The sequence below is a fragment of the Patella vulgata genome, chromosome 1, assembly GCF_932274485.2.
Source record: "Patella vulgata chromosome 1, xgPatVulg1.2, whole genome shotgun sequence".
Lineage (NCBI taxonomy): Eukaryota > Metazoa > Mollusca > Gastropoda > Patellidae > Patella > Patella vulgata.
The window spans coordinates 58,171,271-58,184,975 of NC_065879.2; the positions used below are offsets into that span (position 1 = coordinate 58,171,271).

A 13,705-nucleotide genomic window follows, 5' to 3' on the forward strand; every position below is an offset into this window, starting at 1 on the left:
ACAACCTTGATATATCATATTTTTACACTATTCACATACAAGCGGCGGCCATTTTGTCCAGCAGTTTTGGTCCGATTTTCACAAACTTCGAGCTCAACCATCATTAGAGTGTAGCGGTGATATACTAAAACTGTTTTTTTAAATCGAATAAAAATCGTGACCTCTCGAGGGACCACAAGCTAAAAACGCGATTTTTCAAAGTCAACCTTCACTATGGTGTAACAGATACAGATCAGATTATAATTTTTGCCGTTTGAGGGTTCACAAGGTTCTACATATTGAAACAAGGGTCTCAACTCTGGAAGTAATCTACAGAAATTGTTGCATATAAATTTCATACATATCGGATGATAACTTTCATCAATTGAGCATTAACAAGGTTGAACAAAGTGAAATAACTCTAGAAGTAATAAACGGAAATTGCTGAAATTCCATAGGATTCTTCTCCTTACTAATTTAAATGACACATGTAAATTTCATACAGATCGGCAGATAACTTTTGATGTTAGAGCATTCACAAAGTTCAATAACGTGAAACAAGGGCCATAACGTAATAAACAGAAATTGCTGAAATTCAATAAGTTTCTTCATTTCGCTAATTTGAATAATGCATATAAATTTCAGAAAGATTGGATGATAACTTTTGGCATTAGAGCGTTCACAAGGTTTAATAAAGTGAAACAAGGGCCATAACTCTAGACATAATACACAGAAACTGCTGAAATTCAATAGCCTTCTTCGTTTCACTAATTTAAATTAATGCATATACATTTCAGAGAGATAGGATGATAACTTTTGGCATTAGAGCGTTCACAAGGTTTAATAAAGTGAAACAAGGGCCATAACTCTAGACGTAATATACAGAAATTGCTGATATTCAATAGGCTTCTTCATTTCACTAATCTAAATAATGCATATAAATTTCGGAAAGATAGGATGATAACTTTTGGGGTTAGAGCGTTCACAAGGTTGAATAAAGTGAAACAACGTCCATAACTCTAGAAGTAATAAACGGAAATTGCTAAAATTCAATAGGCTTCTTCGTTTCACTAATTTAAATAATGCATATAAATTTCAGAAAGATAGGATGATAACTTTTGGGGTTAGAGCGTTCACAAGGTTAAACAAAGTGAAACAACGTCCATAACTCTAGAAGTAATAAATGGAAATTGCTAAAATTCAATAGATTTTTTGTTTCACTAATTTAAATAATGCATATAAATTTCAGAAAGATAGGATAATAACTTTTGGGGTTACAGCATTCACAAGGTTAAACAAAGTGAAACAAAGGCCATAACTCTAGAAGTGATAAACGGAAATTACTGAAATTCAATAGGCTTCTTCATTTCCCTAATTCAAATAGTGCATATAAATTTCACAAAGATCGGATGTTAACTTTTGGCATTAGAGCGTTCACAAGGTTCAATAAAGTGAAACAAGGGCCATAACTCTAGACGTAATACACAGAAATTGCTGAAATTCATTAGGCTTCTTCATTTCACTAATTTAAATAATGCATATAAATTTCTGAAAGATAGGATGATAATTTTTGGTGTTAAGAGCATTCACAAGGTAAAACAAAGTGAAACAAGGGCCATAACTCTAGAAGTAATAAATGGAAATTGCTGAAATTCAATAGGCTTCTTCGTTTCCCTAATTTAAATATTGCATATAAATTTCACAAAGATCGGATGTTAACTTTTGGCATTAGAGTGTTCACAAGGTTCAACAAAGTGAAACAAGGGCCATAACTCTAGATGTTATAAACAGAAATTATTGAAATTAAATAGGCTTCTTCATCTTACTAATGTAAACAACATATATCAATTTTAAAACAATTGGATGATAACTTTTTAGTATAATCAGGGGCCATAATTCAGGAAGTTATGATCCGATATGCGCAAATATCGAAAGGATTCAAGATCTTTGGGTTATAAACATGCATTTCAAGTTTCATCAAAATAGGATTAAGATAGGTTGCCAGGCAACAAAACATACGCCCACAGCAGCTAAATCGTCCGAGCGGTCGTCAAGGGTTGTCGCATATTTATTCCTTTGTAGGTAATTGGGGGCCTTTACAAGACAGTCGTTTGAGGGTTTACAAGGTTCTACAAACTGAAACAAGGGTCTCAACTCTGGAAGTAATCTACAGAAATTGTTGAAATTTGACAGGCTTTTTCGTTTTACTAATTTAAATAATGCATATAAATTTCATACAGATCACATGATGACTTTTGTCATTCAAACGTTCACAATCGCCATAACTCTAGAAATTATTGATGGAAATTGCTGAAATTCAATAGACCTGTTTCACAAATTTAAATGATGCATATAAATTTCATACATATCAGATGATAACTATCATCAATCGAGCATTTACAAAGTTTAACAACTGAAACAAGGGCAATAACTCTAGAAGTAATTATTGTAAATTGCTGAAATTCAATAGGCTTTTTCGTTTTACTAATTTAAATCATGCATATAAATTTCACAAAGATTGGGTGATAACTTTTTGTGTTAGAGCGTTCACAAGGATCAATAAAGTGAAACAAGGACAATAACTCTAGACGTAATAAATGGAAATTGCTGAAATTCAATAGGCTTCTCTGTTTCACTAATCTAAATAATGCATATAAATTTCACAAAGATTGAATGATAACTTTTGGCGTTGGAGCGTTCACAAGGTTCAATAACGTGAAACACGGGCCTTAACTCTAGACGTAATAAACGGTAATTGCTGAAATTCAATAGGCTTCTTCGTTTCAGCAATCTAAATAATGCATATAAATTTCAAAAAGATCGGATGACAACTTTTGACGTGAGAGCGTTCACAAGGATCAATAAAGTGAAACAAGGGCCATAACTCTAGACGTAATAAACGGAAATTGCCGCAATTCAATAGGCTTCTTCGTTTCAGTAATCTAAATAATGCATATAAATTTCAGAAAGATCGGATGATAACTTTTGGCGTTACAACGTTCACAAGGTTCAATAAAGTGAAACAAGGGCCATAACTCTAGACGTAGTAAACGGAAATTGCTGATATTGAATAGGCGTCTTCGTTTCACTAATTTAAATAATGCATGTAAATTTTAGAAAGATCGGATGATAACTTTTGGAGTTTGAGCGTTCACAAGGTTCAATAAAGTGAAACAAGGGCCATAACTCTAGACGTAATAAACAGAAATTGTTGAAATTCAATAGGCTTCTTCGTTTCACTAACTTAAATATTGCATATAAATTTCACAAAGATCGTATGTCAACTTTTGGCATTAGAGAGTTCACAAGGTTCAACAAAGTGAAACAAGGGCCATAACTCTAGACGTAATAAACGGAAATTATTGAAATTAAATAGGCTTCTTCATCTCACTAATGTAAACAAAATATATCAATTTTAAAACAATTGGATGATAACTTTTGCCGTTAGAGCATTCACAAGAAATTGTGGACGATGGACAGACGGGCGGACGGACAGACGGACGGACTGGGGTGACTGCAATATACGTCCACATTTCAATGTGGGCGTATAAAAATTGTAACCTCTATATACCATATTTTTACACTATTCGCGTACAAGCGACAGCCATTTTGTCTGGCAGTTTTGGTCCGATTTTCACAAACTTCGAGCTCAACCATCATTAGAGTGTAACGGTGATATACTTAAACTGTTTTTTTTTTAAATCGAATAAAAATTGTGACCTCTAGATAGTCCGGTGGCTGAAGAGGGGAAATCTCCACCCAAGCTGTGAATTTATGAGACCAAGTTTTTCTAGACCAGTTTTTGCGTAGATTCTGAATCTGGGTGGTGATCAGGCGTTTGAGGGGACGTTTTCTAGATATGGGGGGTCCAATGTCTACAATTGGGGGAAATGTCATTATGTTGATATAAATGATGATCGTGTTATATATTACTAAAACATAAATTTTCTAGGATTGTCCATCTCTAAAGAAGTGTATATGATGCCCCTGGACAACTGTTTTGATTTGTTGGGAGGTGGGGTGGGGGTAGCAGGTGTGCGTGTATTGGGGGGGGGGGGGGAAGAAGTTCAAGTTGATTTAAATGATGATTTTCTTAGAGCTTGGTAAAAACATTACTTTTTAATTCCGCTGCACATCTCTAATTATGTGTGTAAGATTCCCATTGTATGGGCGGGGAAGGGGGTGGACAAAATGTAATTTTGGGGACAGAAACCATTCCGTTCAAAATTGACCTGAAAAGTGTTTTCCTCGTTAGCTTTTTCGTTCAATCTGATTAAAACACACAGATGCTATTTCGTTTGGTTTTTTGTAGTTCAAAATTTCGTTTTACTGTCTTCACAAGACTAGGATCTGGAAGAGTTGTTATATAACAGGCGGTCTATTTGATGTGAGGAATTAGCCAATGAAACTGTCTGTTACGGCGTAGAAACGTCAACGGTGATTTATTGATTTAATCAATGTCTGATGTCATAGGGTCAAAAGCCGCTCGTTTTTCTCCCAGTACAACTAGTCAGATCTTCATGTATTGTAGGCCATCAAAAGTATAAAAATACGAAACGAAATATACATCTGTATTTTTAATCAGATTGCTTTTTCGTTCAGTACCAATTTCGTCATTCCAAATAATAATATTAAATTATAATGGTACTTTTCAAGAGATCTGGAAATGTACATAAAATACACAGTAAATTAGAGACATGTTTAGATATTAGTTTATTCTTAGTCTTCATCAGAAGATTCAAAATAAAAGTTCATAATATGAGCGGGATAGATATCTTCTTGATGGCTAATCAACAGCTCGCATATATCCTTTGGATATGCTTCAGATACCCATTCACATTGTAAATCTTCATTCCAGCCCTGTATCGCAGGGTCATCTTGTTCGATCATTGGTTTTGCAGCCTGTCTCCATATTGTTTCAACATAATTGTTGCATTTAAAGCCCGGCCCATACCGCTACGACTACACACAAGCCGACAGGACTCGGCGTCTTGGGTAGTTGTAAAAAAAAAATCGGGTCGCGCCTTTACTTCACTTGCCTACAACGGTACCAGTCCACACAGGCCCGACTCTCACAGATTATGCGTCGCCAGTTACGCCACTTCCCTCTAGCGAGTGATTCCAAAAGTAAATGGAAGCATAAAAGTGACATTATATTTTGCCAAGATGCCGCTGAAGTTGACTGCTCGTAAAAAGAAATTGATCGCGTCGTGTGAGTGTCCACACAAACACGATAAGTTACGACTGCAACCAACTGCATCCGACTATGATTGAACATGTTCAATCGGGCCGACGGGCCATGAGGCGACGGAAATCCATTGAATCGTGGTCGTGGGACTGTCCACACTGCACTGATTATCTGAGACAAGACGTTGCGTATGGGCCGGGCTTTATGTGCACCAAGATGGTAATAAAGAAAGAAAGGTTGTTATTTTTCATCACAATTAAAATTCCCCCTGAAAATCTATTTTCCAGCCTCATCTACTGATGTAAGTTGCCTTTCACCGTAGATGGTACAAACAATTTTTTCTAAACCAGTAATTACCTCATTAGAAACAGCATTTGTCTGTCACAGCTCTTTAAAAATTGTTAGAAAGTTGGAAAAAGAAAGACAGATAGTCATTACCACTGAAAGCATGTAGGCCAAGATATTCTCAACACTTTCAGTACTAATCTTGATTGGTTTAAAAAAATATATCAAGACCTGTATGTGTTACGAAACGTCGTTATTAAATAACAGAGAAGTAGTTATATCCATATATACCTTGTGTTGTGTTTTGTTATGAATAGTATTGAAAGTGTCGAAAATATCCTAGAACTGACAACAAACCACGAGGACACCAAAATAGGTTACCTACTCCTCTTTGCATTGCAAATTAATGGAAGCGCTGAAACAACTTGCTCGGGCGAAATAGACATCCCAATCATTCTCCTCACAATGATCCAAATATACACATTTTGATCGATAATGAGATGGGCAAAGGAAGAAAATATCGCAGAAGATGACTTACATCAGTAGATGACGCTAGAAGAAAGATTTTCTGGGTGAAAAAATAACATACCTTTCTTTATCACCACCTTGCTGTAGTGGTCTTTTGCTGCATGGCTGGAATGAAGATTTGCAATGTGAATTGTTATCTGAAGCATATCCAAAGGATATATGCGAGCTGTTAGTCAGCAACCAAGAAGATATTTATCCCGCTCATATTATGAACGGACAGGGGCGACGACAATATATGTCCACATGAAAACGTGGGTGTATAAAAATTCGTAAAAATCGTTTAAAATCACAAAAATCCATCTAATTTGTACTTGTGTCCAGTTTAAAGCTGACCATTCAATTTTGATAATGAGTGTCCAATTTACAAGCGTTTAATTTCTCGATCACTGTTAAAAAATCAAACAACCCAATTGATTATTGATATATAATGATTAATTTGTGAACAGTTTTCAGGACATCAGACTAAACACTTGTAAATTGGACACTCATTATCAAGATTAATCAGTCAGGTTCAAACAGGACACATGTACAAATTAAATGATTTTGGGTGATTTTAAATAATTTTTTTACAAATTTTTAAACAAAGATATGATATTAAACGAACGTGAAAGAAATTAGTGCTAGATAAACAAGATTAAATAATACTCAGGTTACAGTGTTAGTAGAGGAATTGTATGTTACCTGTAAACTGTTCCTAGTTGAATATTATGAAAGGAATCTAACTTCATCAATAAACCCTGAAAATATTAAAACAAACCAATCAAATTGTTATAACACTTAGGAAGTTGTTATATGATTTACATGCCGTTAAGCCACAATGCTGCAACATACAAAGATAGGTTGCGAGGCAACAAAACATATGCCCACAGCAGCTAAATCGTCCGAGCGGTCGACAAGGGTTGTCGCACATTTATTCTTTTGTAGGTAATTAGTAGGGGTGATGATTTTCCGTGATCGCGAAAAAAACGCGGAAATCGCGGAATTGTGAACTCAAAACGGAATTTGAAATCTCACACGGAAAAAGACGGAAAAGCCGATATTTGCGGATACTAAACACAAACTCAAAACAATTTTGCAGTTATCCAAGTATTTCATCTTTTTATTCATAAAAATCGGAAATATTGAATGATATCGCGTGGTTTTGTTACTGTCTATTTTAGTATTTAGCTACTTTCATTTCATCATTTAGCAATCATAATTTTAATCGAAACGAAAACCCGTCTTTCATGTATCCCTGTATACAATTACTCTGTAGTTTAACTTGAATTAAACATTGTAATGTATATATATGTCTTAAAAAAAACTTCTGTCACTTCATAAAAGTAAAAATCGTTTCATTTACTTCTTATTTTACTGCCGGGCTCGTGACTCGTGTTTATCCGCATTAACCACGTGACATCACAAATATACCGTAGCCTTGTGAATCCAGCCCTTATTCTCGAAGAAACGGTAGTAACTACGAAGATGTCTGGATAAATCGCGACTACAACTAGCAGCTGAGAAAAATGGCTTCGTCTGCTAAAACGATGAAATGAGCTCACAAGATGTAATTTTCTGTTATTTAATTCGGGAAACAGGTTTAAAGAATAACTAGTCATTGAACATTACAAGTTATTCACAATTCAACATTTGTTATCATTGATTTAAAATGATCCGTTTTGTAATAAAAGGCATTTGAAGATGTTTTATTCATTTATTCATAAAATAACATTTTATCTCGAAAAAACGGAATATGGTCAGCTCTGAAACAGAAAATAACGGAATTAAAAATACTTAAAACGGAATTTGTTATTTTCTGAAACGGAAAATCATCACCCCTAAATTAGGGGGCATTTAATAGACAATTTCATACAGATGACATGATAATTTTCATCGTCTGAGGGTTCACAAGGTTCTAAAAATTAAAACAAGGGCCGTAACTCTGGAAGTAATCTACAGAAATTGTTGAAATTCAACAGGCTTTTTCATTTTACAAATTAAAATAATGCATATAAATTTCATTTCATACAGATCGGATAACTTTTGTCATTCGAACGTTCACAAGGTTCAACAAAGTAAAACAAGGGCCATAACTCTAGAAGTAATTGACGGAAATTGCTGACATTCAATAGGCTTCTTCGTTTCACTAATTTAAATGATACATATGAATTTCATACAGATCAGATGATAAAAGTTGTCATTAGCGCATTCACAAGATTCAACAAAGTGAAACAAGGGCCATAACTCTAGATGTAATTAACGGAAATTGCTGAAATTCAATCACTCTAGATGAAATTATATCAAATGCAAACGATGCACATTAAAATTCATATAAATAGCAATCTCTATAGGTAGAATATACATTGAATTATGTTAAATGAATGAAGATGTTATTATTTTTGGGTCATAAGACAGTAAAGATGACCATTTTAGTAAATATAAAACGTCTCTTTTGAATTGGACAGACGCATGGCACATTTATTTTCCTTTCAGATATTAACTGTTGCTTATATATATTAATAATTTTCTTCAAAAGTTTAATGTACTAATACATTATCTAAATCTGAAGTTTCATGGGATATGATTTACAAATTAATTTTTAATTTAAAAATTAATTGTATTGCTAATGTTACATGTGGACAGACATTCTGGCAGATTTGTAACATTAGCACTAAAAGTTTGAAGAAAATTTATATTTATAGTGTTGATGTAAGTAGTTACTGAGACTTTTTACATGCGAAATAAAGCATAATATTAAGAATTTAAGATTAATATAATAAATATAATCATATATTTTAATAACCTAAAATTTAAACATTTGTCGGGCATGCTAAAGTTACATAAGGACAGACATGGACATTTTATAAATAACTGTATTACTTGAATTATTGTTTTTAACTAAAAAAATTCAAATAGTCCGCAATGAAAGGTATTAATAAATTGTATAGTATTTCTACCCTTGGGCGAGTTTTAAATTTAAAATCGGACAAAAAGTATTTTAAAAGCACGTGCTAACGTTACGTAAGGACAGACGGTTTATTTAATCGGTATGACAAATGACATGTCGAGCAGGGGCGTACATAACGATTTTGTTTGGGGGGGTGTTTAGCCAAAATGCGACCGACTGATGCCCATACCCCTAGTACGAGTGATGCAGTCAGGAGCCGAGCGCCACAGGTGCGAGTTTTGTAGGGGCCATGTGCAGAAGCGGATCTAGATAAGGGTGGGGGGGTCCAAATCTAGGGCGCCACCCCAGCCACAATCCCACCCCACAATGAATGTCAACAAAATACAGGCTATAACATTAAGCGTCCCGGTAGAACATAGATGGTATTGTATAATTATATAGTTGTTTGCCGATCGTTGTCTCGCTGGAAAGCAGTTTTATTTAAGTTGACATAAAGTTTATGTCATATATGATTGTGCCTATAACACTGAGCAACCTGAGAAAATTTTGAAAAATTGAGTCAATATCTTAGCATTTGAGGTCATTGCTGGGAGAAATTCTTGTGGACGAGAGGACCAGAAATGTGAGTCAATTAGACAAAATCTCGAGATCTGCCCTTGTCAATTCCGCCTGTTTTGCAAGAGTTGACAGAACTTTTGTATAGTCTGATGCCTCACGACCCACACAACAGTGCCAGTGGTACTACGAACATAACCAGGCAGTTCAGTATAACCGTGAATATGATAGTGCTGAGACAGTATAAGACAACAGAGGAGTGGAAGAATGATGTTATAATGGAATCCAGCGCTGCAGGCGCGAAAAAATTTCAGATGTGTAACCGAGCTTTTAATTTTTGGGACTGGGCCTGACAATTTTAGTCAATGTCATGGCAAATAGATCAGAATTCTCGTTAACGAGAGGATAGGAAATGGGACAGAATCTTGAGGCCTATCTGTCAATGTCGCCTGTTTTGTGAGAGTAGAACTAACAATTCTACAGTCTTTTGACCCACGACTCACTCACTAGTGGTACTACTAACTGGGCGATTCACTGTAACTGTGAATATGATAGTGATGAGATAGTATAAGAATGATGGCATAATGGAATTGAGCGCCGATATGTAACTGAGCTTTTAATTTTTGAGGACTGACCCTGAGAGCACTTTACCTTAATGGGGCGCTTACTTGGTCTCTGAAATGCCCTGGACTTTGGGGAGAGATTTGGCAGAATTCTGATGGTCAGAAAACACCCCATTAAATCATTTAGTCTGAGACCGACTGCGGTGAGCACTTTTTTTTGAGACCGACTATTTTTTTGCCATGGGGTGAAAAACATTTTTTTCAAACATGATAAGATGACAAGGTTATTTTATACTAAAGTTTTGCTTGAGAAGAGTGACGTGTGCAGTGAGCACTTATTTTGATACCGAGTGCTCATATCTTACGACCGACTGCACTGATTTTGCGACCGACTAGTATTTGAGATCTATTCTTGCATTATTTGTTTACCTCATTAATTCATTAAGACGGTGATGCATAATTTTTAGACCGACTGCAGTGACTCCACTTTTCTCCCTGGGGGAAATTTTGTTCTTAAGACTTACATACTCACAACAGAATAAGAGTGAAACACATCATTTTTTCAAACATGATAAGTTGACAAGGTTATTTTATACTAAAGTTTTGCGTGAGTAGCACTTATTTTGATACCGAGTGCTCATATCTTACGACCGACTGCACTGATTTTGCGACCGACTAGTATTTGAGATCTATTCTTGCATTATTTGTTTACCTCATTAATTCATTAAGACGGTGATGCATAATTTTTAGACCGACTGCAGTGACTCCACTTTTCTCCCTGGGGGAAATTTTGTTCTTAAGACTTACATACTCACAACAGAATAAGAGTGAAACACATCATTTTTTCAAACATGATAAGTTGACAAGGTTATTTTATACTAAAGTTTTGCGTGAGTAGCGTGACGTGTGCAGTGAGCACTTATTTGGATACCGACTGCTCTTATTTTGCGACCGACTGCACTGATTTTGCGACCGACTATTTTTTTCCTGGGGGGGTGTACCCCCCCCCCCACATTTACGGCCCTGACGTCGAGTGAATAAAGCGAGAATGCAGAGCCATGTTTATGCATCGGGAATCGGAAAGCCGGTTTTCATTTCTAGAGGCCGTAAAGAAAGTGATACATTTTGAGTAAATAACGCCGTGAAAGCCGAATTAGTAGTGCTAACGTATCAAGAGTGCTAACGTTAACATTTTCGGATAGACAACTGTAAAAATGGCATAATCAATCGACTACCCGTGTCAAATTATCCGTATCCTGTGTGGAAGATTTCATTCCTGACATTTACAACCTTGTAAAATGATCACATGTTCATATATTTAGCATATTTACAGTTGTCTGTGCGAAAATGTTAAAGTTAGCACCATTTTACGTAGTTGTATATAACAGAAACTGAATCTGCCTCCCAGAAAACATATATATTGTCACCAAAGACAACTACTTAATCGAAATCAACCCATCGTCCAATTTTCCTAGCACAGGTGGCAGCAATATTGGAAATATACTAAGTATGTGAACATGTGATCATTTTACAAGGTTGTAAATGTCAGAAATTGATTCTGCGCCCAATATATTGACACCAAACACTACCACTTAATCAAAATCTGCACATCGTCTCATTTTCCTGCCAAAAATGCCCGCCATCTTGGTAATATGCTAAGTATATGAACATGTGATCATTTTACAAGGTTGTAAATGTTAGCAATATATAAGCATGGAAATTTGATTTTCCAAACCATTTTTCTGCTTTTTTTAAATGGCATATACTAAAACATAAACAGCCATTCCACAAAGGGACAAATTTATTTCCACGTGACATAAAAATGCAAAGTTTACAAAACAAATGTAAGACCACTTCAATATCGTAGTGGATGGACAGACTAGTCAAATTTTCACTGGGGTTTGAACAATTCAATTTTCGGAACTTGTTATGTTTCTCATCAGTATATTTTTAAGTCTGTTTTAAAGAAGACACACTTGCCATTATAATTATACAAAAATAAATTAAAAATTTTAAAACAAATGTTATTTCAATGTATTCTAAAATCTTTATAAACCAGTGGCTGCCAGGCAGGATAAGCCCACATTTTCGAGAGATGGATAGAGAACCAGCTAAAAATCTGTAGGTTATAAACTTATATTTCAAGTTTCAACAAAATCTGATAAAAATTGTGACCTCTATAGGGTCCACAACCTTGATATATCATATTTTTACGCTAGTTGAGAATGAACGGCGGCCATTTTGTCTGTCAATTTTGGGCTGATTTTCACGAAATTTGAACTCAGCCGTCCTTAGGGTGTAATAATATGTTTTTTTAAATCGGATAAAAATTATGACCTCTATAGGGTCCACAAGCTAAAAACGCGATTTTTCGTACAATCAGGGGCCATAATACAGGAAGTTAGGGTCCGATATGCACAAATATCGAAAGGAACCGAGATCTTTGGGTTATAAACTTACATTTCAAGTTTCAACAAAATCGGATAAAAATTGTGACCTCTATAGGGTCCACACCTTGATATACCATATTTTTACGCTATTTGAGAACGAACGGCGGCCATTTTGTCTGTCAATTTTGGGCTGATTTTCACGAAATTCGAACTCAGCCGTCTTTAGGGTGTAACGGTGATATAATAATACGTTTTTTTAAATCAGATAAAAATTATGACCTCTATAGGGTCCAAAAGCTAAAAACGCGATTTTTCGTACAATCAGGGGTCATACTCATAATTCAGGAAGTTACGGTCCGATATGCGCGAATATCGAAAGGAACCAAGATCTTTGGGTTATAAACTTACTTTTCAACTTTCAACAAAATTGGATAAAAATTGTGACCTCTATAGGGTCCACAAGCTAAAAACGTGATTTTTCGTACAATCAGGGGCCATAATCCATGAAGTTTCGATCCGATACATGCCAATATCGAAAGCAGCCAAGATCTTTTGGGGATAAACCTATATTTCAAGTTTCGTCAAAATCGGATAAGAATTGTGACCTGTAGAGAGTCCACAAACAATTGTGGACGGACGGACGTCCGGACGGACAGGGGCGACGGCATAATACGTCCACATGAAAATGTGGGCATATAAAAATGATTGGTAAAATGTCCGTCTTAAATGCTGTAATTCATTAAAATATTTGTAACTTATTTTAACAACCAGCGGCTGCCAGCCAGGATACGCCCACATTTTCGAGAGATGGATAGAGAACAAGCTAACAAGAAAGTGGTTTTTCCTACAATCCACCACCACAATTCCGGAAATTACAATTCGATATGCGTGAATATCGAAAGGAACCGAGATCTTTGGGTTATAAACTTACATTTCAAGTTTCAACAAAATCGGATAAAAATTGTGACCTCTATAGGGTCCACAACCTTGATATATAGGGGTGATGATTTTCCGTGATCGCGGAAAAAACGCGGAAATCGTGTAATTGTCCACTCAAACCGGAATTTGAAATCTCACACGGAAAAGGACGGAAAAACCGATATTTGCTGATACTAAACACAAACTCAAAACAATTTTGCAGTTATCCAAGTATTTCATCTTTTTATTCATAAAAATCGGAAATATTGAATGATATTGCGTGGTTTTGTTACTGTTTATTTTAGTATTTAGCTACTTTCATTTCATCATTTAGGAATCATAATTTTACTTGAAACGAAAACCCGTCTTTCATGTATCCATGTATACAATTACTCTGTAGTTGAACTTGAAT

The 13,705-nt window shown here is 35.3% G+C and overlaps 1 protein-coding gene across 5 annotated transcripts in view; it reads right to left on the reverse strand.

Annotated features, from left to right (window-relative positions):
• The window catches only part of LOC126808779 (5'-nucleotidase domain-containing protein 3), a 457,910-nt gene that overhangs the window by 424,044 nt on the left and 20,161 nt on the right, over positions 1 to 13,705 (reverse strand). For all 5 annotated transcript variants that reach the window (XM_050533756.2, XM_050533755.2, XM_056100816.1 and 2 more), the window contains one exon: positions 6,662 to 6,717. In XM_050533756.2, the coding sequence (XP_050389713.1) occupies positions 6,662 to 6,717 (56 nt within the window). The remainder of the gene's footprint in view (positions 1 to 6,661; positions 6,718 to 13,705) is intronic.